Raw genomic sequence first — 26,449 nt, forward strand, 5'->3', positions numbered from 1 at the left:
CATAGGACTAAACACATCCTTAACCAACTTCCTTAGAAGTAACAGTGCGATCAAACATCGATTCCAGACAAACTTCCAGAAGGAAACATAGATATGAGCGTTATTCAAATAAAATAAAGGATAAGGCAACCCACAGGGTTATCGCCTAAGTAGAACAGACGTACCCGCAGGAACGCCAAACAGGGCCCCTGTTCTACCAAGCTCAAACTGGAAAAGTACTCAATAACAAGACTGTAAGAAGATTACTTCATCCCATTATGTCTATTTCTGCAAGCTGTTCGAATAAGCAGACTGAGAAGTTTCAGATCCAATAAGGATGGGATCTTCCGACAAGGCCAAAGCGTGCCTTAAAAGAACGCGAAGGCTAGTCAGTCTATACCAAAAAGTGCAGCATACCCCCGCCGGAGCGAAGGACGACTCCGGCTTCGAAGGCCGACCCCCCCGAGCCTCAGGGACAGTTGTTCCCCCAGAGAGCTGAACAGGCCAACTTATGCCTGAAGAGCCCTGGATAACGGAACTCACCACTCGGAGGACAGAGGCTCCAGATGCGGATGGCTCAGCAGCTCCTTGATTCCCCGATCCCGAGGAATCAAGCACTCAAATACGGCATTCGGAACATAACTGATAGGCTAGTATTATCCGGGGCATTACACATTCTGCACACAGAGTAGAAAATAAAACAGAGACGTCCGTCTCCACTGAATCGGACTCCTCCATAGCTAGGATATTGATACGAGATTTGGATCCTAAACTTAAACGGCACCTGACACCCACAATGGCTGGGGCACTCACCACCTCCTAAGAGCCCTATACCAGCAGATCCGAATTTCTCCGTCGCCACAGGGCTAGGAATGCGGAAATGGAGAGTCAAAAAACGTGACAAGGTGAACCGTACATTCCAGAAAAAGCGTGCCCGACCGTAAATGCTGCGTCACTTCCAAAGGTCGTTATGTTCCACAAGCCATGAGCTTAAGTAACACTACGCATAAGCAGGTTGAATCACATAAACATGATTAAAACTCTCCCTGTTCAATAACCCCCCTCAGGAGATATTACCCTTGATTCCAAGATACAAAAGGCGCCTCACTGAGGCTCTTATGTTAAGTTAGTCCCGTAAGGTGTGTAGCCTCTCGGGAAACATTTGTAATACAATACAATCATGACAAAAGTAAAATGAAACGATCTCACCGGAATCTACACCGTGGAACAGGAACACAGCCCTTCAAGTGTGACTGATAGTAGCATCGCCTCCGCCATGGACTTGAGAGAAGAAAGCAGGCAGCGCAGCGAAGTTCGACAACGCCGATTGCTTGAGGAGCTGTTAACATGAGTCGGGATGGTTTAGCAGAAAGACTCTCCCTGCATCTCCGGACTCTAACTTTCATCCAAGCCCTCACTGAGAGAATGACAGGATTACTTAAAACTCCTGTCCCATGTCGAAGAGTACTACCCTCCATAAGAGACAAAATAAATTCTGACACTTCTCTGCCAAGCTCCTGGGACGAAAGGTAAAGAGGGACGGGGGATGAGGGAAGTGGGAGGAGTATTTAAGCCTTTGGCTGGGGTGTCTTTGCCTCCTCCTGATGGCCAGGTTCTTATTTTCCCAAAAGTAATGAATGCAGCTGTGGACTCTTTCCATTTATGAAGAAAAGATGCTTCATTTTTTATTTTTATAAAACCCACACTACACTAAATTTTGGGGGCAATTGGGGGATATTTTTAAATTTAACCAGATTAATTTTCGGAGCACTAATTGTTACCGCGTACTACTAGTGAACAGCTAAACAGAACGGCTACGGGAGGGGAGTCTGTTTTACTGAATCAAACAGGACTACCAATCCACTACTGTATGATATTTGGAACCGATTGACTGCAGAGGAAACTTCTGAATGGCTGCCTATAAACTAAAATACATACTTTGCTCTGATCTATAAAGAGTTACAACTTTAGATATATAATAATATCGGTGCTAAGGTAAATATAACAAATATTAAGTAATATGCAAGAAATAAAGATACCTTATAACAGCACTCTTAGTCAGTTAAACTTTTACTTAGATTGTTACGCATAAATACACTGAAACAACCCTACTGTGCACAGTGAACATAGAAATAAACATCAAAATAATCAGGTAAGATGCAATCTCCTACCTAATATGCACCAATAATAATTGACAAAAGGGGGAACAATACACTTAAGTTTCAGGATGGTCACGGTAAGCAAATATCAATATCCTGAACACAACAATCTTCAATTTTGAATGTTTATACTGATCGCTGAGTGTCCATAGGTATACCAGCAGTTGAACCTAATACCGCACAAACCATTGATAGAAGAAAATAAGTATTGTAATCTGTAAAGTAACTGATGCAAATACACGTTGCTGTGGATGCCCTGTGTTTGTAGAATTTCACAGACTTATTTAAGCGTGACCGCTGACATACGGTAAAAGGTGGAAGTGATCCTGGAAGGAGCTCAACCTCTCATACACGGCCGGAAACCAGGTGATCCCGGTACAAGCTTGCCGCGGAGGGATACAGTGTCAATGTCCCAACACCATCTCCTTCTATACTCTCACACTGCCGAGATATCCGGTGACAGTTAGACCAAGCGATCCACCAGCAATAACAAAAGAGTACAGTTCCTCCCAATACTCGGAATCAGACTGAGTTCGCCGACGTACGTTTCACCACACTATTGGCTTCATCCGGGCTAGTATATTAGAAAGTTTGATATTGCCCTTTTTAAAGGCTGATCAGTGTGCAACCACCTCCGGAATTGCTGCCTGTGAATATAGGTTCCTAGTGTACCTAGCTAAGTGTAGCTGTCCCCTATATTATGTGGGTAAGACCAGTAGGGCCCTCCGTGACAGGACCTTAGAACACATAAGGGACATTGAACAAGAAACATTTACATCAAGTATAGCGAGGCATTTCACAGAATACCATAATTCTTCACCACGTAATTTTAGAATTATAGGTATTGACAGGGTTAACTTGGGAATCAGAGGTGGCAATATGGATAGAATATTGCTGCAACGTGAAAGCAAGTGGATCTTCAATTTAGGGACACTTGCACCCTATGGCCTTAATGAAGAGAATAATTTGGGTGATTTTTTGTAAATATAAAATGATTTGCTAAGTAATCTGATGAAATAGAGTATCACCTGAATAGTTTGGGTTTGTCTAAGTAAATCAAAACTTGTAAAAAATTTACTAAACAGAGTCCCAATGAACAAATTGTGATAAACATTTATTTAACTAATTAAAACATATGAATATCACGGTCACTTTAAGGAAACCATTCGCTTTGAATATAATATGCACCAATCATTATTAAAATGTATATAATAGTAAATAGTAGTATGAGTGCTAATAAGTATCTAATTGTAGGATCTCATTACTATATACTCAGGCAGCAATTCCGGAGGTGGTTGCACACTGATCAGCCTTTAAAAAGGGCAATGTCAAACTTTCTAATATACTAGCACGGATGAAGCCAATCTTGTGGTGAAACGTACGTTGGCGAACTCAGTCTGATTCTGAGTATTGGGAGGAACTGTACTCTTTTGTTATTGCTGGTGGATCGCTTGGTCTAACTGTCACCGGATATCTCGGCAGTGTGAGAGTGTAGAAGGAGATGGTGTTGGGATGTTGACACTGTATCCCTCCGCGGCAAGCTTGTACCAGGATCACCTGGTTTCCGGCCGTGTATGAGAGGTTGAGCTCCTTCCAGGATCACTTCCACCTTTTACTGTATGTCAGCGGTCACGCTTAAATAAGTCTGTGAAATTCTACAAACACAGGGCATCCACAGCAACGTGTATTTGCATCAGTTACCTTACGGATTACAATACTTCTTTTCTTCTATCAATGGTTTGTGCGGTATTGGGATCAACTGCTGGTATACCTATGGACACTCAACGATAAGTATAAACATTCATAATTGAAGATTGTTGTGTTCAGGGTATCGATATTTGCTTACCGTGACCATCCTGTAACTTAAGTGTATTGTTCCCCCTTTTGTCAATTATTATTGGTGCATATTAGGTAGGAGATTATCATCTTACCTGATTATTTTGATGTTTATTTCTATGTTCACTGTGCACAGTAGGGTTGTTTCAGTGTATTTATGCGCAACAATCTAAGTAAAAATTTAACTGACTAAGAGTGCTGTTATAAGGTATCTTTATTTCTTGCATATTACTTAATGAATGGCTGCCTATCTCTAGTAAGGTGCACCGTGTAGTGGTTAAGGGAGATGTCCCTAATTTGACTCTTATGACCTTTTGCTATATACCTGCAGACTTAGTATTTTTCAGAGATCCTGGGCGAGGTTACATATACGGCGCAAGCTTCAGCGCAACTGCTGAAACCCGCGCCGCCCGTAATTTCACCGGCAGTTCATAAAGTGCCATAAGTCGGATAAACTAACGATGTCCAGAAAAGAGCGTAAATACAAATTTCTGGAGTCACCAGTGACTTACGGCACTTTAGAAACTGCCGGTGCCTAAGAAAATAAAAAAATATCAAATCTCCCATAAAAGTCTAACACGCCTCCCAAAAATAAACCCGATACGTGAAACCCTTATATCCGCCATCAAACCCACATTGGACCTAATAATAAAACCCCTAAACCTACAACCCCCCACAACGCAATATGCCTAATTAAACTATTAACCCCTAATAGGCCATTCACACATATCGCGATCTACCTATTAAAAGTATTAACCCCTAAATCCGCCAACCCCAACATCGCAAACTACCTAATAAATGTATTAACCCCTAATCCGCCATTCACCGACATCGCAAAGTCCCTATTAAAACTATTAACCCCTAATCTGCCATTAACCCACATAAAGTACCTATTAAAACTATTAACCCCTAATCCGCCAATAACCCACATCACAACAAGCCTTATAAAACGATTAACCCCCTAAACTCACATAACGCAATAATCCTAATAAACCTATTAACCCCTAATCCGCCAAAACCCCACAACGCAAGTACAATTAACCCCTAATCCGCCATACCCCCACAACGCAAATAACTAATTACATTTCTAAGACCCCTAACACCCCCTAATTTAACCCCAATTATCTAAATGAAAAAATACTAAGTTACAATTAAAATAAAAAAGCTAACATTATTTAAAATAAACCAAATTATCAAAAATTTTAAAAATTAAACCTAATCCCTATGAAAATACCCCCCCCCCCCCCAAAATAAAAACACCCCGTAATCTAATGCTAAACTACCAATAGCCCTTAAAAGGGCTTTTTGTAGGGCATTGCCCTAAGTTAAACAGCTCTTTTACCTTAAAGGGACATAATACTCATATGCTAAATCACTTGAAACTGATGCAGTATAACTGTAAAAAGCTGACAGGAAAATATCACCTGAGCATCTCTATGTAAAAAAGGAAGATATTTTACCTCACAATCTCCTCAGCTCAGCAGAGTTAGTTCTGTGTAAAAAGTTATACTCAGCTGCTCCCAGCTGCAGGTAAAAACATTAAAAAAATGAAGAAATGAACAGCAGCCAATCAGCATCAGCAGTGCTGAGGTCATGAACTCTTACTGTGATCTCATGAGATTTGACTTAACTCTCATGAGATTTCATAGTAAGCTTCCTTTACCTGATTGGTGAAATAATATGAGAGTGCACGAAGCTCATCCTTTCAGCTGTCCCAGGACAGACACACTAATATGCTGCTTAGAAATCCTTTACAATGGGAGGTGGCTACTGAGGAACTTTTGGTGTAAAATATCTTTCTATTTTACATAGATATGTTCAGGAGATATTTTCTAGTCAGCTTTTTACAGCTATGCTGCATCACTTTCAAGTGTTTAAACATTTGGGTATTATGGCCCTTTAAAAAACACTAAGTCTAACAGTAAAACTCTCCACCCCCAAAATAAAAAAAACCTAACACTAAAAAATCCTAAACTACCCATTACCCCTAAAGGGGCATTTCTATGGGCAGTGCCCTTAAAAGGACATTCAGCTCTTTTAAGAGTGTCCAATAAATCCCTAATCTAAAAAATAAAATATAATCCTAAATCTAACCCCCAAATAGGTACTCACCGTTCCTGAAGTCCGGCAGAGAAGGTCCTGTTCCATGCGGCGGTGAAGACTTCCAAGTGGCCGACATCTTCTTCCAAGCGGGACCACTTCCTTCTTCATCCAGGACCAAGCCGGCGCGGAGCGGAGATGAGCGCGGAGCAGGATCGGTGACCAGCGGAGCCATGGAGCATCCTCTTCGTACGATCGCCGCCGTACACTGAATAGTGAATTCAAGGTATGCGTTTAAATATGGTTGCTTTGATTCTTCAAATTCAAATCAGCCAATAGGATGAGAGTTACTAAAATCCCATTGGCTGTTCAAATCAGCAAATAGGATTTTAGTAGCTCTCATCCTATTGGCTGGTTTGAATTTGAAGAATCAAATCAGCCAATAGGAATGTGGGACGCCATATTTAAACGCATACCTTGAATTCACTATTCAGTCTACGGCGGTGATCGTACCAAGAGGATCCTCCACGCTCCGTGGTCGCCGGTCCTGCTCCGCGCTGATCTCCACTCCGCGCCAGCTTGGTCCTGGATGAAGAAGGAAGTGGTCCCTGCTTGGAAGAAGATGTCGGTCGCTTGGAAGAAGACTTCACCACTGCCTGGAACAGGACCTTCTCCGCCGGACTTCAGGAAAGGTGAGTACCTATTTGGGGGTTAGATTTAGGATTTTTTATATATATTTTTTTATTATTATTATTTTTTTTTAGATTATGGATTTATTGGGCACTCTTCAAAGAGCTGAATGCCCTTTTAAGGGCAATGCCCATACAAACCCCCCTTCAGGGGCAATGGGTAGTTTAGGATTTTTTAGTGTAGGGTTTTTTATTGTGGGGGTGGGTTACTGTTAGAGGGGGGATTTAGTATTTTTAAAGGTAAAAGAGCTGTTTAATTTAGGGCAATGCCCTACAAAAAGCCCTTTTAAGGGCTATTGGTAGTTTAGCATTAGATTAGGGGGTGTTTTTATTTTGGGGGGCTTTTTTATTTTCATATGGATTAGGTTTATTTTTTTTTATTTTTGATTATTTGGATTATTATTTTATGTAATGTTAGATTGGTTTAATTTTAGGGTTTTTTATTTTTAAATAATGTTAGCTTTTTTATTTTAATTGTAACTTAGTATTTTTTAATTTAGGTAATTGGGGTTAATTTAGGGGGTGTTAGGTTAGGGGGTTTAGTAATTTAATTGGTTATTTGCGTTGTGAGGGTTTGGCGGATTAGGGTTTAATAGGTTAATTAGGGTACTTGCGTTGTGGGTTAATGGCAGATTAGGGGTTAATAGTTTTATTACATTTATTGCGTTGTGGGTTAATAGCGGATTAGGCGTTGATAGTTGCATTGCGTTGTGGGTTAATGGTGGATTAGGGGTTAATAGTTTTATTAGGTTTATTGCGTTGTGGGTTAATGGCGGATTAGGGGTTAATAGTTTTATTAGGTTTATTGTGATGTGGGTTAATAGTGGATAAGGGGTTAATAGTTTTATTAGGTTTATTGCGATGTGGGGGTTGGCGGATTAGGGGTTAATATACTTTATTAGTTATTGCGGTGGAGGATTGTGGTTAACAGGTAGATAGATATTGTGCACGCGTTAGGTGTTAGTTACTATTTTCAGGGAGTTAAGGTGCTCACAACTTGCTGCACCTGCCTATGAGTGGCGAGATGAAAATGGAGTAAAATTTCTCCATTTTCACCGCATAAGTCCTTGCGCCGAATATGTGATACCGATTTGCGACGTGGTTCTATGCTAGCTTATGAGAGTAAAAATAGCGGTTGACAGGTGAAATATATGCACCACATTTATATGTGGCGTCATATATGTGATACCAAAACTGTGTAAAAACCGGCGACGCCAGCTTTTGCGGGCAACACCGCATATGTAATCTTGCCCATGATATGCGTTTTAAAATAAAATAAAAAACTGTGATATTAATCCTTGCGCCGTTAATTTCCCTTCAGCTGATAGCGCCGTGAGTGCAATCTCTTTTCAATACTTGAAAACGAGAGAAATCTCAATGTATCCTTCCTGGTAAAATATTTTATAAATAAATAATTGCCACTTTTGATATTGTTTTGATGCCAGTATTTTAGAGCACTCTTGGCATATAAAGGGGTGTCCAAGTGCGATCCTCAATCTGGTATCTCATTCTCTGACCTTTTATTATGTGTCAGAAACAAAATAAAATGTGCTTCAAATATTGCATATTATTTTTTTAAATCCAAGTTAAATCACTTCCATGGGCAAATTCTACATAAAATCGCAGTCGCATAGTTTACAAGGAGCTTAACCCCTCAGCTGCTGGTTATGTTTAATACACATACTACGTACCAATTAATTGCGCACACAAAGCTTAAAGGGACACTAAACACAATATTTTTCTTTCATGATTCAGATAAAGCAGCAATTTTAAGCAACTTTTTAATGTACTCCTATTATCATTTTTCTTCGTTCTCTTGCTATCTTTATTTAAAAAGCAGGAATGTGATGCATAGGAGCCAGCCCATTTTTGGTTTAGAACCTGGGTTATGCTTGCTTATTGGTGGGTAAATGTAAACCTCCAATAAGTAAGCGCTATCCATGGTGCTGAACCTAAAATGGGCTGGCTGCTAATATTTACATTCCTGCTTTTAAAATAAAGATAGCAAGAGAACAAAGAAAAAATGACAATAGGAGTAAATTATAAAGTTGTTTAAAATTTCATGCTCTATCTGAATCATGAAAAAAAATTGGGTTGAGTGTCCCTTTAACCCCTCAGCGGCTGGTTATGTTTAATGCATCACAAGTAATACGCACCAATTAAAGTTAATTGCGCACACGGGAAGGCAGCAACCGAACATGTCCACCACTTTCATAGGAAGGTCCAAACCACTGGATGATTTGTGAAGACAGACGCCGAGGTCAGCCGAGCCTGGGAACAGTGGGAACAAGCAATTTATGTAAAAATTTGTCAAATCCTGCTGTGACATTTCAAGTTAAGATTTACAAGGTGTGATGCTACCTACCGTGATACGTGCAACATGACGGCTTATGACAATAGGAAATATAAGCACAGGTTACTTGTGGGACTACAAACTGGCTTCACTGCATCAGAGCTATAGACATTTCATCTGTGTAATTACTGAATGGGAAGTTTAACCCACTGGCTGCCAGACAGACTACACATTGCAGAGTTACGCAAGTCAAGAGATTTTGCTCACTTTGTAAACTGAGCAGGTTTGATACTTTTTTTTTAATTAAAACAAAACAATAACACATGAATCTGAAACCTATAACGCCCGCAAGCAGCAGCACACTGACTTCTCAGTAGTTACAATGAGGGCTTGGCTTTATAGCCACCCATATAAAATATACAGCTGTACACGTTCTGATTGGCTGGATAAAGTGAAATTAAGAGAGTGTGAGGATGTGGGCAGTACTATGAAAAATAAGCAGAGTAACGTTTAAAACGGTCTCATTTGGAAGCCCAATAACTTTATGTGGATTTATTATAGGAAGAGTTTCTGCAATATGTTTCTGTATAAAAAAATGCTTCTGATGAACGATATAATGGCTTAATACAAACCTGGAATGCATGTAAGAGTCTAGTCATACGTACGCAATGACAGCCACTGTGCACGCCGACAAATGCATGTGCGCACACGGCATACTTTTGTATCACAGCAGGTTGCGTGTGTATTAAAGGTTTATTTATTGGCATTTATATTATTTTGTTTAACAGAAGTATATGTTTGCAAACAGAAGGATTTATGCTAAGAGGCTTCTAAGTTTTATGCATTTTTCATACCACAAATATGTCTACTTGTCGCCAAAAGCGGTTTAAATAAACATAATTTCTAATGAGATCAAATAAAAGGTAAAAAATAACGATACTGCTGCAGATAAGACAGATACTTTGTGCCAGATGAGTAGCGATAAAGAAAAACAAAATAATACAAATCACTAATAACCTAACACACGCACAAACAACCAGACAAAAATATTAGAGCCACTTTGAGGTTACAGTGCTATGGGAACCCATCTGTCTAGAAGTTTAGTTTCCATGGATATTAAGATATAATTCTAGCAAGACGTCTCCCGCTCACATTTGTAATAAACAAACACAAATCTGAGAGTGCTTACAATAAACGCACAAGCAGTGCACGTTTAAATCACTTGGCGCATCTCACCCAGTAACACGGGATAGTCCTCAGCTTGTAACCATGGGGTGCAGATCTGGACGTGCTCAAAGTGAATCTTACTGATCAGCTGTCTGTAATAGTCCTTTAAGGGGCCTTTGCCTAGAGTCACAGAAGATAAATGGACAATTGTTACTGAGATAAAAGTTACACAATAAGAATATATTTAATTTTTCTGTCTGCTGTATCATGTGACAGTCATTAGCCAATCACAGACTCATATATATATATATATACACAAACACACTCTGTAGGCTCTTGCACATGCTCAGTAGGAGCTGGTGTCTCAGAAAGTGTGCATATAAAGAGACTAGTTGCTTGTGCACATTTCAAGGGTCTTCAATAAAATTGTATAGAAATCAAACAATTTCCTCCAGCTAAGTAAGCTTTCTATATGACATTATAACACATAACATAGACTGCTATTAAACACCATGTCCAGTAAGACAGCATTTGTTGGGTTATTGATGACAGTTAATTTCTTTTATGCCTGAAGTAGATCTGTTGCTGTGTCTAGCAGAAGTAACAGTAATGGCCACAAGATGTCAGCAGAGAGCAGATGTGCACAATGATATAGAAGCACATAATGTATCAGCTGACTCCCACTACGGCTCTAACCTACAGCACAAGGGCTGCCAGGTGCCATCTGCTAATGACAAAAGTTATTCACTTTATTGTCACATCTATCAACAGCAAGAAGCTGCATCCCCACTGATGAAATGGGTTACACATCATCACACTGCACTTGTCACCAGCACAACACTGATAGCAGGGAATGGCATGTTGCAGGGTCACAGATAGTCGTACGGCTGCAAGAGAGCAATGCCAAGGGAAGGATATTGCACTTTTACTGATAACCTGTGACAACCTGAGTGCCCTATTTGCAACATTACATAAACAAACAGGACAGCTAAGAATAAGTGTGAAAAGTCTCAGTAATGGTCATTGTCCCACCCGAGTAACAAATATTTATTATATAAGTAAACATAGAAATAATACGTTACCTGTGATAACACAAACCAGACGGGGAAGTTCGTCTCCGTCTGTGATAAACTTCTCATAATCTGAAAAAAACCCAAATTGTATAAACCAGTTTGTATAGCAGCCGAGGTATTGCTTAGGGGGTATTAGCCCAGTGAAAAACTCAACACACCATTAACTAATGAACACAAATGCACGTGTCAATATACACACAAGTATGAAGTACCCACAAGCCCTACACACCCCTCTCTCTTTCCCCATATACATGAAGTACCCACAAGCCCTACACACCCCTCTCTCTTTCCCATATACATAAAGTACCCACAAGCCCTACACACCCCTCTCTCTTTCCCCATATACACGAAGTACCCACAAGCCCTACACACCCCTATCTCTTTCCCCATATACATAAAGTACCCACAAGCCCTACACACCCCTCTCTCTTTCCCATATACATAAAGTACCCACAAGCCCTACACACCCCTCTCTCTTTCCCCATATACATGAAGTACCCACAAGCCCTACACACCCCTCTCTCTTTCCCCATATACATGAAGTACCCACAAGCCCTACACACCCCTATCTCTTTCCCCATATACATAAAGTACCCACAAGCCCTACACACCCCTCTCTCTTTCCCCATATACATAAAGTACCCACAAGCCCTACACACCCCTCTCTCTTTCCCATATACATAAAGTACCCACAAGCCCTACACACCCCTCTCTCTTTCCCCATATACATGAAGTACCCACAAGCCCTACACACCCCTCTCTCTTTCCCCATATACATAAAGTACCCACAAGCCCTACACACCCCTCTCTCTTTCCCCATATACATAAAGTACCCACAAGCCCTACACACCCCTAGCTCTTTCCCATATACATAAAGTACCCACAAGCCCCACACACCCCCTCTCTCTTTCCCCATATACATGAAGTACCCACAAGCCCTACACACCCCTATCTCTTTCCCATATACATAAAGTACCCACAAGCCCTACACACCCTTAGCTCTTTCCCATATACATAAAGTACCCACAAGCCCTACACACCCCTCTCTCTTTCCCCATATACATAAAGTACCCACAAGCCCTACACACCCCTAGCTCTTTCCCATATACATAAAGTACCCACAAGCCCTACACACCCTTAGCTCTTTCCCATATACATAAAGTACCCACAAGCCCTACACACCCTCTCTCTTTCCCCATATACATAAAGTACCCACAAGCCCTACACACCCCTCTCTCTTTCCCCATATACATGAAGTACCCACAAGCCCTACACACCCCTCTCTCTTTCCCATATACATAAAGTACCCACAAGCCCTACACACCCCTCTCTCTTTCCTCATATACATAAAGTACCCACAAGCCCTACACACCCCTCTCTCTTTCCTCATATACATAAAGTACCCACAAGCCCTACACACCTCTCTCTCTTTCCCCATATACATAAAGTACCCACAAGCCCTACACACCCCTAGCTCTTTCCCATATACATAAAGTACCCACAAGCCCTACACACCCCTATCTCTTTCCCCATATACATAAAGTACCCACAAGCCCTACACACCCCTCTCTCTTTCCCCATATACATAAAGTACCCACAAGCCCTACACACCCCTCTCTCTTTCCCCATATACATGAAGTACCCACAAGCCCTACACACCCCTCTCTCTTTCCCCATATACATAAAGTACCCACAAGCCCTACACACCCCTCTCTCTTTCCCCATATACATAAAGTACCCACAAGCCCTACACACCCCTAGCTCTTTCCCATATACATAAAGTACCCACAAGCCCTACACACCCCTCTCTCTTTCCCCATATACATAAAGTACCCACAAGCCCTACACACCCCTCTCTCTTTCCCCATATACATGAAGTACCCACAAGCCCTACACACCCCTATCTCTTTCCCATATACATAAAGTACCCACAAGCCCTACACACCCTTAGCTCTTTCCCATATACATAAAGTACCCACAAGCCCTACACACCCCTCTCTCTTTCCCCATATACATAAAGTACCCACAAGCCCTACACACCCCTAGCTCTTTCCCATATACATAAAGTACCCACAAGCCCTACACACCCTTAGCTCTTTCCCATATACATAAAGTACCCACAAGCCCTACACACCCTTAGCTCTTTCCCATATACATAAAGTACCCACAAGCCCTACACACCCCTCTCTTTTTCCCATATACATGAAGTACCCACAAGCCCTACACACCCCTCTCTCTTTCCCCATATACATAAAATACCCACAAGCCCTACACACCCTTAGCTCTTTCCCCATATACATAAAGTACCCAAAAGCCCTACACACCCCTCTCTCTTTCCCCATATACATAAAGTACCCACAAGCCCTACACACCCTCTCTCTTTCCCCATATACATAAAGTACCCACAAGCCCTACACACCCCTCTCTCTTTCCCATATACATGAAGTACCCACAAGCCCTACACACCCCTCTCTCTTTCCCATATACATAAAGTACCCACAAGCCCTACACACCCCTCTCTCTTTCCTCATATACATAAAGTACCCACAAGCCCTACACACCTCTCTCTCTTTCCCCATATACATAAAGTACCCACAAGCCCTACACACCCCTAGCTCTTTCCCATATACATAAAGTACCCACAAGCCCTACACACCCCTCTCTGTTTCCCCATATACATGAAGTACCCACAAGCCCTACACACCCCTCTCTCTTTCCCATATACATAAAGTACCCACAAGCCCTACACACCCCTCTCTCTTTCCCCATATACATGAAGTACCCACAAGCCCTACACACCCCTCTCTCTTTCCCCATATACATAAAGTACCCACAAGCCCTACACACCCCTCTCTCTTTCCCATATACATAAAGTACCCACAAGCCCTACACACCCCTCTCTCTTTCCCCATATACATGAAGTACCCACAAGCCCTACACACCCCTCTCTCTTTCCCCATATACATAAAGTACCCACAAGCCCTACACACCCCTCTCTCTTTCCCATATACATAAAGTACCCACAAGCCCTACACACCCCTAGCTCTTTCCCATATACATAAAGTACCCACAAGCCCTACACACCCCTCTCTCTTTCCCATATACATAAAGTACCCACAAGCCCTACACACCCCTCTCTCTTTCCCCATATACATAAAGTACCCACAAGCCCTACACACCCTTAGCTCTTTCCCATATACATAAAGTACCCACAAGCCCTACACACCCTTAGCTCTTTCCCCATATACATGAAGTACCCACAAGCCCTACACACCCCTCTCTCTTTCCCCATATACATGAAGTACCCACAAGCCCTACACACCCCTCTCTCTTTCCCCATATACATAAAGTACCCACAAGCCCTACACACCCCTCTCTTTCCCCATATACATAAAGTACCCACAAGCCCTACACACCCCTCTCTCTTTCCCCATATACATAAAGTACCCACAAGCCTTACACACCCTTAGCTCTTTCCCATATACATAAAGTACCCACAAGCCCTACACACCCTTAGCTCTTTCCCCATATACATGAAGTACCCACAAGCCCTACACACCCCTCTCTCTTTCCCCATATACATGAAGTACCCACAAGCCCTACACACCCCTCTCTCTTTCCCCATATACATAAAGTACCCACAAGCCCTACACACCCCTCTCTTTCCCCATATACATAAAGTACCCACAAGCCCTACACACCCCTCTCTCTTTCCCCATATACATAAAGTACCCACAAGCCTTACACACCCCTAGCTCTTTTCCATATACATAAAGTACCCACAAGCCTTACACACCCCTCTCTCTTTCCCCATATACATAAAGTACCCACAAGCCCTACACACCCCTAGCTCTTTTCCATATACATAAAGTACCCACAAGTCCTACACACCCCTCTCTCTTTCCCCATATACATGAAGTACCCACAAGCCCTACACACCCCTCTCTCTTTCCCCATATACATAAAGTACCCACAAGCCCTACACACCCCTCTCTCTTTCCCCATATACATAAAGTACCCACAAGCCTTACACACCCCTCTCTCTTTCCCCAATATACATAAAGTACCCACAAGCCCTACACACCCCTAGCTCTTTTCCATATACATAAAGTACCCACAAGTCCTACACACCCCTCTCTCTTTCCCCATATACATGAAGTACCCACAAGCCCTACACACCCCTCTCTCTTTCCCCATATACATAAAGTACCCACAAGCCCTACACACCCCTCTCTCTTTCCCCATATACATGAAGTACCCACAAGCCCTACACACCCCTCTCTCTTTCCCCATATACATGAAGTACCCACAAGCCCTACACACCCCTATCTCTTTCCCCATATACATAAAGTACCCACAAGCCCTACACACCCCTCTCTCTTTCCCCATATACATAAAGTACCCACAAGCCCTACACACCCCCTCTCTCTTTCCCATATACATAAAGTACCCACAAGCCCTACATACCCCTCTCTCTTTCCCCATATACATGAAGTACCCACAAGCCCTACACACCCCTCTCTCTTTCCCCATATACATAAAGTACCCACAAGCCCTACACACCCCTCTCTCTTTCCCCATATACATAAAGTACCCACAAGCCCTACACACCCCTAGCTCTTTCCCATATACATAAAGTACCCACAAGCCCTACACACCCCTCTCTCTTTCCCCATATACATGAAGTACCCACAAGCCCTACACACCCCTATCTCTTTCCCATATACATAAAGTACCCACAAGCCCTACACACCCTTAGCTCTTTCCCATATACATAAAGTACCCACAAGCCCTACACACCCCTCTCTCTTTCCCCATATACATAAAGTACCCACAAGCCCTACACACCCCTAGCTCTTTCCCATATACATAAAGTACCCACAAGCCCTACACACCCTTAGCTCTTTCCCATATACATAAAGTACCCACAAGCCCTACACACCCTTAGCTCTTTCCCATATACATAAAGTACCCACAAGCCCTACACACCCTCTCTCTTTCCCCATATACATAAAGTACCCACAAGCCCTACACACCCCTCTCTCTTTCCCCATATACATGAAGTACCCACAAGCCCTACACACCCCTCTCTCTTTCCCATATACATAAAGTACCCACAAGCCCTACACACCCCTCTCTCTTTCCTCATATACATAAAGTACCCACAAGCCCTACACACCCCTCTCTCTTTCCCCATATACATAAAGTACCCACAAGCCCTACACACCTCTCTCTCTTTCCCCATATACATAAAGTACCCACAAGCCCTACACACCCCTAGCTCTTTCCCATATACATAAAGTACCCACAAGCCCTACACACCCCTATCTCTTTCCCCATATACATAAAGTACCCACAAGCCCTACACACCCCTCTCTCTTTCCCCATATACATAAAGTACCCACAAGCCCTACACACCCCTCTCTCTTTCCCCATATACATGAAGTACCCACAAGCCCTACACACCCCTCTCTCTTTCCCCATATACATAAAGTACCCACAAGCCCTACACACCCCTCTCTCTTTCCCCATATACATAAAGTACCCACAAGCCCTACACACCCCTAGCTCTTTCCCATATACATAAAGTACCCACAAGCCCTACACACCCCTCTCTCTTTCCCCATATACATAAAGTACCCACAAGCCCTACACACCCCTCTCTCTTTCCCCATATACATGAAGTACCCACAAGCCCTACACACCCCTATCTCTTTCCCATATACATAAAGTACCCACAAGCCCTACACACCCTTAGCTCTTTCCCATATACATAAAGTACCCACAAGCCCTACACACCCCTCTCTCTTTCCCCATATACATAAAGTACCCACAAGCCCTACACACCCCTAGCTCTTTCCCATATACATAAAGTACCCACAAGCCCTACACACCCTTAGCTCTTTCCCATATACATAAAGTACCCACAAGCCCTACACACCCTTAGCTCTTTCCCATATACATAAAGTACCCACAAGCCCTACACACCCTTAGCTCTTTCCCATATACATAAAGTACCCACAAGCCCAACACACCCCCTCTCTTTTTCCATATACATGAAGTACCCACAAGCCCTACACACCCCTCTCTCTTTCCCCATATACATAAAATACCCACAAGCCCTACACACCCCTTAGCTCTTTCCCCATATACATAAAGTACCCAAAAGCCCTACACACCCCTCTCTCTTTCCCCATATACATAAAGTACCCACAAGCCCTACACACCCCTCTCTCTTTCCCCATATACATAAAGTACCCACAAGCCCTACACACCCCTCTCTCTTTCCCATATACATGAAGTACCCACAAGCCCTACACACCCCTCTCTCTTTCCCATATACATAAAGTACCCACAAGCCCTACACATCCCTCTCTCTTTCCTCATATACATAAAGTACCCACAAGCCCTACACACCTCTCTCTCTTTCCCCATATACATAAAGTACCCACAAGCCCTACACACCCCTAGCTCTTTCCCATATACATAAAGTACCCACAAGCCCTACACACCCCCTCTCTGTTTCCCCATATACATGAAGTACCCACAAGCCCTACACACCCCTCTCTCTTTCCCATATACATAAAGTACCCACAAGCCCTACACACCCCTCTCTCTTTCCCCATATACATGAAGTACCCACAAGCCCTACACACCCCTCTCTCTTTCCCCATATACATAAAGTACCCACAAGCCCTACACACCCCTCTCTCTTTCCCATATACATAAAGTACCCACAAAGCCCTACACACCCCTCTCTCTTTCCCCATATACATGAAGTACCCCACAAGCCCTACACACACCCCTCTCTGTTTCCCCATATACATAAAGTACCCACAAGCCCTACACACCCCTCTCTCTTTCCCATATACATAAAGTACCCACAAGCCCCTACACACCCCTAGCTCTTTCCCATATACATAAAGTACCCACAAGCCCTACACACCCCTCTCTCTTTCCCATATACATAAAGTACCCACAAGCCCTACACACCCCTCTCTCTTTCCCCCATATACATAAAGTACCCACAAGCCCTACACACCCTTAGCTCTTTCCCATATACTTAAAGTACCCACAAGCCCTAACACACCCTTAGCTCTTTCCCCATATACATGAAGTACCCACAAGCCCTACACACCCCTCTCTCTTTCCCCATATACATGAAGTACCCACAAGCCCTACACACCCCTCTCTCTTTCCCATATACATAAAGTACCCACAAGCCCTACACACCTCTCTCTCTTTCCCCATATACATAAAGTACCCACAAGCCCTACACACCCCTCTCTCTTTCCCCATTATACATAAAGTACCCACAAGCCCTACACACCTCTCTCTCTTTCCCCATATACATGAAGTACCCACAAGCCCTACACACCACCCTCTCTCTTTCCCATATACATAAAGTACCCACAAGCCCTACACACCTCTCTCTCTTTCCCCATATACATAAAGTACCCACAAGCCTTACACACCCCTCTCTCTTTCCCCATATACATAAAGTACCCACAAGCCCTACACACCCCTAGCTCCTTTTCCATATACATAAAGTACCCCACAAGCCTTACACACCCCTCTCTCTTTCCCCATATACATAAAGTACCCACAAGCCCTACACACCCCCTAGCTCTTTTCCATATACATAAAGTACCCACAAGTCCTACACACCCCCTCTCTCTTTCCCCATATACATGAAGTACCCACAAGCCCTACACACCCCTCTCTCTTTCCCCATATACATAAAGTACCCACAAGCCCTACACACCCCCTCTCTCTTTCCCATATACATAAAGTACCCACAAGCCCTACACACCCTCTCTCTTTCCCCATATACATAAAGTACCCACAAGCCCTACACACCCCTCTCTCTTTCCCCATATACATAAAGTACCCACAAGCCCTACACACCCCTCTCTCTTTCCCCATATACATAAAGTACCCACAAGCCCTACACACCCCTAGCTCTTTTCCATATACATAAAGTACCCACAAGTCCTACACACCCCTCTCTCTTTCCCCATATACATGAAGTACCCACAAGCCCTACACACCCCTCTCTCTTTCCCCATATACATAAAGTACCCACAAGCCCTACACACCCCTCTCTCTTTCCCATATACATAAAGTACCCACAAGCCCTACACACCCCTCTCTCTTTCCTCATATACATAAAGTACCCACAAGCCCTACACACCCCTCTCTCTTTCCCATATACATAAAGTACCCACAAGCCCTACACACCTCTCTCTCTTTCCCCACATACATAAAGTACCCACAAGCCCTACACACCCCTAGCTCTTTCCCATATACATAAAGTACCCACAAGCCCTACACACCCCTCTCTCTTTCCCCATATACATAAAGTACCCACAAGCCCTACACACCCCTCTCTCTTTCCCATATACATAAAGTACCCACAAGCCCTACACACCCCTAGCTCTTTCCCATATACATGAAGTACCCAAAAGCCCTACACACCCTCTCTCTTTCCCCATATACATAAAGTACCCACAAGCCCTACACACCCCTCTCTCTTTCCCCATATACATAAAGTACCCACAAGCCCTACACACCCCTCTCTCTTTCCCATATACATGAAGTACCCACAAGCCCTACACACCCCTCTCTCTTTCCCATATACATAAAGTACCCACAAGCCCTACACACCCCTAGCTCTTTCCCATATACATGAAGTACCCACAAGCCCTACACACCCTCTCTCTTTCCCCATATACATAAAGTATCCACAAGCCCTACACACCCCTCTCTCTTTCCCCATATACATAAAGTACCCACAAGCCTTACACACCCTTAGCTCTTTCCCATATACATAAAGTACCCACAAGCCCTACACACCCCTCTCTCTTTCCCATATACATGAAGTACCCACAAGCCCTACACACCCTCTCTCTTTCCCCATATACATAAAGTACCCACAAGCCCTACACACCCCTCTCTCTTTCCCCATATACATAAAGTACCCACAAGCCCTACACACCCCCTCTCTCTTTCCCCATATACATAAAGTACCCACAAGCCTTACACACCCCTCTCTCTTTCCCCATATACATAAAGTACCCACAAGCCCTACACACCCCTCTCTCTTTCCCCATATACATAAAGTACCCACAAGCCCTACACACCCCTCTCTCTTTCCCCATATACATAAAGTACCCACAAGCCCTACACACCCCTCTCTCTTTCCCATATACATAAAGTACCCACAAGCCCTACACACCCTCTCTCTTTCCCCATATACATAAAGTACCCACAAGCCCTACACACCCCTCTCTCTTTCCCCATATACATAAAGTACCCACAAGCCTTACACACCCCTCTCTCTTTCCCCATATACATAAAGTACCCACAAGCCTTACACACCCCTCTCTCTTTCCCCATATACATAAAGTACCCACAAGCCCTACACACCCCTCTCTCTTTCCCCATATACATAAAGTACCCACAAGCCCTACACACCCCTCTCTCTTTCCCCATATACATAAAGTACCCACAAGCCCTACACACCCCTAGCTCTTTCCCATATACATGAAGTACCCACAAGCCCTACACACCCCTCTCTCTTTCCCCATATACATAAAGTACCCACAAGCCCTACACACCCCTCTCTCTTTCCCCATATACATAAAGTACCCACAAGCCCTACACACCCCTAGCTCTTTCCCATATACATAAAGTACCCACAAGCCCTACACACCCTCTCTCTTTCCCCATATACATAAAGTACCCACAAGCCCTACACACCCCTCTCTCTTTCCCCATATACATAAAGTACCCACAAGCCCTACACACCCCTCTCTCTTTCCCATATACATAAAGTACCCACAAGCCCTACACACCCTTAGCTCTTTCCCATATACCTACACACAAAGCAACAGCACAATGTGAGTATAGACTGAAGTACTGGCAGCGTGTGTAACTCATAACTGTCCAGGACAACATGGCTAAGGTGGCAACCCTAATTGGGAGCTAGCTGCTCACATATAAGCCTCTTGTCAACGGCTTACCAGATGTGCTCAGCTAGCTTCCAGTAGTACACTGCTGCTCCCCCAACAAAGGATATCAAGAGAATGAAGCAAATTTGATAATAGAAGAACATATGAAATTATAAAAGAAACATTTTGGGTTTCATGTCCCTTTAAATGGATATTAAACCCACATTTTTTCTTTCATGATTCAGATACAGCAGCGATTTTAAGCAACTTTCTGATTTACTCCTAGTATCATTTTTTTCTTTCTTCTCTTGCTATCTTCATTTGAAAAGCAATAATGTAAACTAAGGAGCCAGACCATTTTTGGTTCAGCACCCTGGGTAGCACTTGCTGATTGGTGGCTAAATGTAGCCACCAATCAGCAAGAGACAGCACCTAGGCTTAAATTCCTGCTTTAATATGGCATTAATAAAAACATAATGCTCACCTTGCAAAGCTCTCAGTAACACAGAGAAGTCTTCATCTTCTGCAAAACCAAAGAGAGTGATTTAAACATTAAACATCTAAAGTGATCTGCATGTAAACGTAACGCAAATATTGTATTATAGTCGTTTACAGTCTTGTGCGCATGCGCGGAAAATATTATAAAATCATTTAATACTAACAGCACAATTTTACTTTCTAGTGGAATTGTTGTCCAACACCAGATGTAACATATCAGAACAAGTAAAAATCAATATCCGGAAGATATAAGCGCAGTAAGTTCCTCGCAGCTCAGTAACTGAGCAGAAGAGGGACAGTGCAGAGCAGGTAAAGAAAAGATGTGGTACTTGTACAGATATTAATGTCTCAAACCATCGCTTCATGCGCTCAGCACACATGAATGTTTAGCAATTTACGGTTTAAGGTGAGAAAGTAAAATGAAAATGTCAGTTTGTTGGCGACTAAGAGCAAGTCATTGTGTTAGGTAAACCAATCAGAGGCTGACCTGTCCAGCTGGTACTGCTAATTAATATTGCCGGTAGCTCGCTGCTGTGGGAGACTGCGCCAGTTTTCAAGTCTAATTCTGTGAATGCAGATTTTTCGATGTCTGGATCTGTACATTGTAACCTAAAAAATAAAGAAATGTAACAGGTCATTGTAAAGAAATGTGATAGATTTCCCTACATCCTTTTACCAGGGCGCTCATTTCTGCATTGTTACAAAAAATAAAGAAAATGGCACTTATCCAATTCATTCTCAGCAAAATGATTGCGATTACAAAACAGTAACGAAAAAGGTCTGTTTTGGGGGTCTGCAGTTCCTGTCTCTGATAGCCAATTAAACACAGAGAGCTATCTTACAGGTGCTGCACGTTAGCATGCGCAGTATGAGAATATCATGGGGGTGTTAATTTGCACACGTCTTACAAGTTGAAAGTAAACGCATTCGCTCAAGCACAATTTAATTTAACGTGTGTCCAGTTAGCGCAACTGAAGACCTTGCGTAAAGGGTTAGGGATAAAAAGTTGCACCAAACACAACATAAATACATTAAAATATACTGTTACACTACCTGCTAGAAATGATTCTAATATTTTATAAGGGTTCAAATCAAATAGCAAAAGTAAACTGGAAGGCTGTTTAAAATTGTAAGTTCTACCTAAATCATGAAAGAAAAATGTTGGGTTTCATATCCCTTTAATAATTCATTAGTGGAGCTTCGTCTCCTGTACACAATCTGCGTTACGTCTCTTTCAGGACTATATAGCTCTTCAGAGAAGAGGGAGGCAGAAAACAAAGTGTACCGAAGCAAACAAGCAGCTTATACAATTTATATTAGTCAAACCCTAAACTTGCCATATCCACCTCCCGCCTGTATGCACGAAACCTGTTTACGTGCAGGCTGCGCACACACTTACCGCCATACGAAGAATGTAAAGCTGCTATATCTCTCTATAATAGTTATCCTCTAACAGGTTAGTGACCCACGGGGACTGTGACACACGTGACCCGCCACAGGACACATTGATCATATAACTAAATAACTTTAGGCTAAATGCGTTTAGATTCTGGATTTCCGTTCCCCAGGATTTATGTTGTATCCGTAATAAAGGTCAGATATTAGGACAGCTCCGGCTCACGACCACACAGGGTTACGTCAGTTTTATTATCAGACATTAACAGCTCACTAGCATTAACGTTTTATTAACTCACAAAAATAATCTCTATATAAAGTCGCTATCTCCTTATTTTAATTGTACTCACGGAGCTTTAAAAGGAGCATAATCCTCAGCGAGTTTCATGAATAATTTATGCTGCAGCCTTAGAGGGGTCTCTTGAAATACAGCAGCTGGTTTATCGTACAGTGTGACGGCCCTGCGGGAATAGGGAAGGTACATCAGCAACTTACAGTTTTAGCAGATGGCGCAGCTACGTTTTACCCCTTGTTTGCCAGAGAGCTGTGAGATATGTTGCACCCTGCTAAGGGGATATGAAAGAGTTATACTAATATGAGTCCCAGTAAGGGGAGACCCTGTTATTATTTACAAGCGCAGTGCACATAATTACTTTTACCACGAGAATAATAACAAAAATCTTACTTAATCCTCCAATTCCGCAACAAATCTTCCTTCATTGCATTTGTTACGCAAAAATTGTAATCAGACAGGCGTCCAAAGAAACGTTCATACCTGTGAAAAGCGAAACAAAAATAAAATACTTTAGGAAATGATCACAGCTGCATGCACTATAGTCCAAACTATAAAATGAAAGTGCTCCCCATGAATTTGTGCTATTAAAGAGCCATCATTGTGGAAAAATGACACTCAAATTCTTGTAATTCTATCACTAGCGACCCTGCGAGTCTATGTGTTTAACACCCACAAAGGAGTTAAAAAGGAGCTGCAGAGAGCTGATAGCCAATTAGCAGTGGCCGATCCATGACCCAGATATGCAACTGTAGCTGCTGACTTGTCACTGACCATTTCTGCCTGGGACCAGCAGTTCTCTGCAACTGCAGAATGACATTTAACCAACACACAGACATGTAGGGTCGCCAGTGCTAAAATTAAATTTTCTCATAAATAAGAGCATATGATAGTCCCAATATAAAGTATCTTTAAATTTTAGAGTCATTTAACTTTGAATAATTATCTTATATTTATTTTTTTAAAAATCTCAATATTACAATGGATGGTTTTATTTTGCTCGTCTACATAAATCCCATCTCGGTTTCATTACGATAGCAGAGTTTTTAGGATAAAATTCCAATAAAAACAGGATGTGGGCAGAAGTTTTTCTTTGTGGATAACAAACTATGATTTGATATCGTTTGGCAAATTAGCGAAGTCTCAGCTCGGATATACAAAATGACAATATGCACACAGCGTATCCCGTTAAATAGTGCACAGTATCGGGTTGCCAAACGCAGGTAACAGATTCATTCTAATCCTCGCACAGGAACCAGCTCAGTAGGGGATGATCATGGTTGAATGAAGCTTTCCGACTGGCCAAGTGTGAGCCTGGGACTGAGCCATTGATTTCTCTTAGCTTTACCCTAATTCACAATGAGGGGCAGATTGAATCTCAGGAAAAATGATTCTCCCACTGAGAAGAAACGGAAAACAAATCATTCTCCTGCTTTACAAGAAGCCCAGTGACTGAGACGTTCTCAGCTAATCGCACAAATCCTGGGTCACTACAGATGGGAGCTAAACTAAGAAGGTTTTCCAGCAATTGCTTAAAGGGACATGAAACACAAAATGTTCTTTCATCAGCTAAATCAGCTATTTTAAACAACTTTCTATTTTACTTCTATTATCAATTGTTCTTTGTTCTCTTGGTATCTTTTGTTGAAAAGCAGGGACGTAGCTTATGGCTCATTTCTGGAGCACTATGGGCTCGATTTATCAAGCTACGGTGGACAGGGGCGTACATATGCGCCCGTCTGCCGCAGCTCGCCTCCGGAATTCAGCATTGCACAAGAATGCTGTTTTGCGTTCTTGTGCAACGCTGCCCCCTACCTGAGCACAGCCAATCACGCGCGGGCAGGAGCTGTCAATCTTCCCGGTCAGACTAAGAGGTAAAGAAGAGTTAGGGAAGCAGCGGTCTGATGACTGCTGCTTGATAAATACGGACTGCAGGTTCTCTTGTAATGCAGGCGAAGCCTTTGATAAATCGGCCCCTATATGGCAGCAGTTTTACAAGAATGTTATCTATATGCAAGGGCACTAGATGGCAGCAGTTTTACAAGAATGTTATCTATTTACAAGAGCACTAGATGGCAGCAGGTTTACAAGAATGTTATCTATATGCAAGACCACTAGAGGGCAGCAGTTTTACAAGAATGTTATCTATATGCAAGAGCACTAGAGGGCAGCAGTTTTACAAGAATGTTATCTATATGCAAGAGCACTAGATGGCAGCAGTTTTACAAGAATGTTATCTATTTACAAGAGCACTAGATGGCAGCAGTTTTACAAGAATGTTATCTATATGCAAGAGCACTAGAGGGCAGCAGTTTTACAAGAATGTTATCTATTTGCAAGAGCACTAGAGGGCAGCAGTTTTACAAGAATGTTATCTATATGCAAGAGCACTAGAGGGCAGCAGTTTTACAAGAATGTTATCCATTTGCAAGACCACTAGATGGCAGCAGTTTTACAAGAATGTTATCTATTTGCAAGAGCACTAGAGGGCAGCAGTTTTACAAGAATGTTATCTATATGCAAGAGCACTAGAGGGCAGCAGTTTTACAAGAACGTTATCTATATGCAAGAGCACTAGAGGGCAGCAGTTTTACAAGAATGTTATCTATATGCAAGAGCACTAGAGGGCAGCAGTTTTACAAGAATGTTATCTATATGCAAGAGCACTAGAGGGCAGCAGTTTTACAAGAATGTTATCTATATGCAAGAGCACTAGAGGGTAGCAGTTTTACAAGAATATTATCTATTTGCAAGAGCACTAGAGAGCAGCAGTTTTACAAGAATGTTATCTATATGCAAGAGCACTAGAGGGCAGCAGTTTTACAAGAATGTTATCTATATGCAAGGGCACTAGATGGCAGCAGTTTTACAAGAATGTTATCTATTTACAAGAGCACTAGATGGCAGCAGTTTTACAAGAATGTTATCTATATGCAAGGGCACTAGAGGGCAGCAGTTTTACAAGAATGTTATCTATATGCAAGAGCACTAGAGGGCAGCAGTTTTACAAGAATGTTATCTATGTGCAAGAGCACTAGAGGGCAGCAGTTTTACAAGAATGTTATCTATTTGCAA

The 26,449-nt window shown here is 42.5% G+C and overlaps 1 protein-coding gene across 2 annotated transcripts in view; it reads right to left on the reverse strand.

Annotated features, from left to right (window-relative positions):
- The window catches only part of ALG1 (ALG1 chitobiosyldiphosphodolichol beta-mannosyltransferase), a gene marked incomplete at its 5' end in the record, with an annotated part of 57,549 nt that overhangs the window by 9,589 nt on the left and 21,511 nt on the right, over positions 1-26,449 (reverse strand). For both annotated transcript variants that reach the window (XM_053694462.1, XM_053694464.1), the window contains 7 exon segments: positions 8,860-8,974; positions 10,233-10,343; positions 11,246-11,305; positions 21,674-21,712; positions 22,175-22,296; positions 23,433-23,543; positions 23,768-23,857. In XM_053694462.1, the coding sequence (XP_053550437.1) occupies positions 8,860-8,974; positions 10,233-10,343; positions 11,246-11,305; positions 21,674-21,712; positions 22,175-22,296; positions 23,433-23,543; positions 23,768-23,857 (648 nt within the window).

This window comes from Bombina bombina, chromosome 11 (genome assembly GCF_027579735.1).
Source record: "Bombina bombina isolate aBomBom1 chromosome 11, aBomBom1.pri, whole genome shotgun sequence".
NCBI classification, from domain to species: Eukaryota; Metazoa; Chordata; class Amphibia; order Anura; family Bombinatoridae; genus Bombina; species Bombina bombina.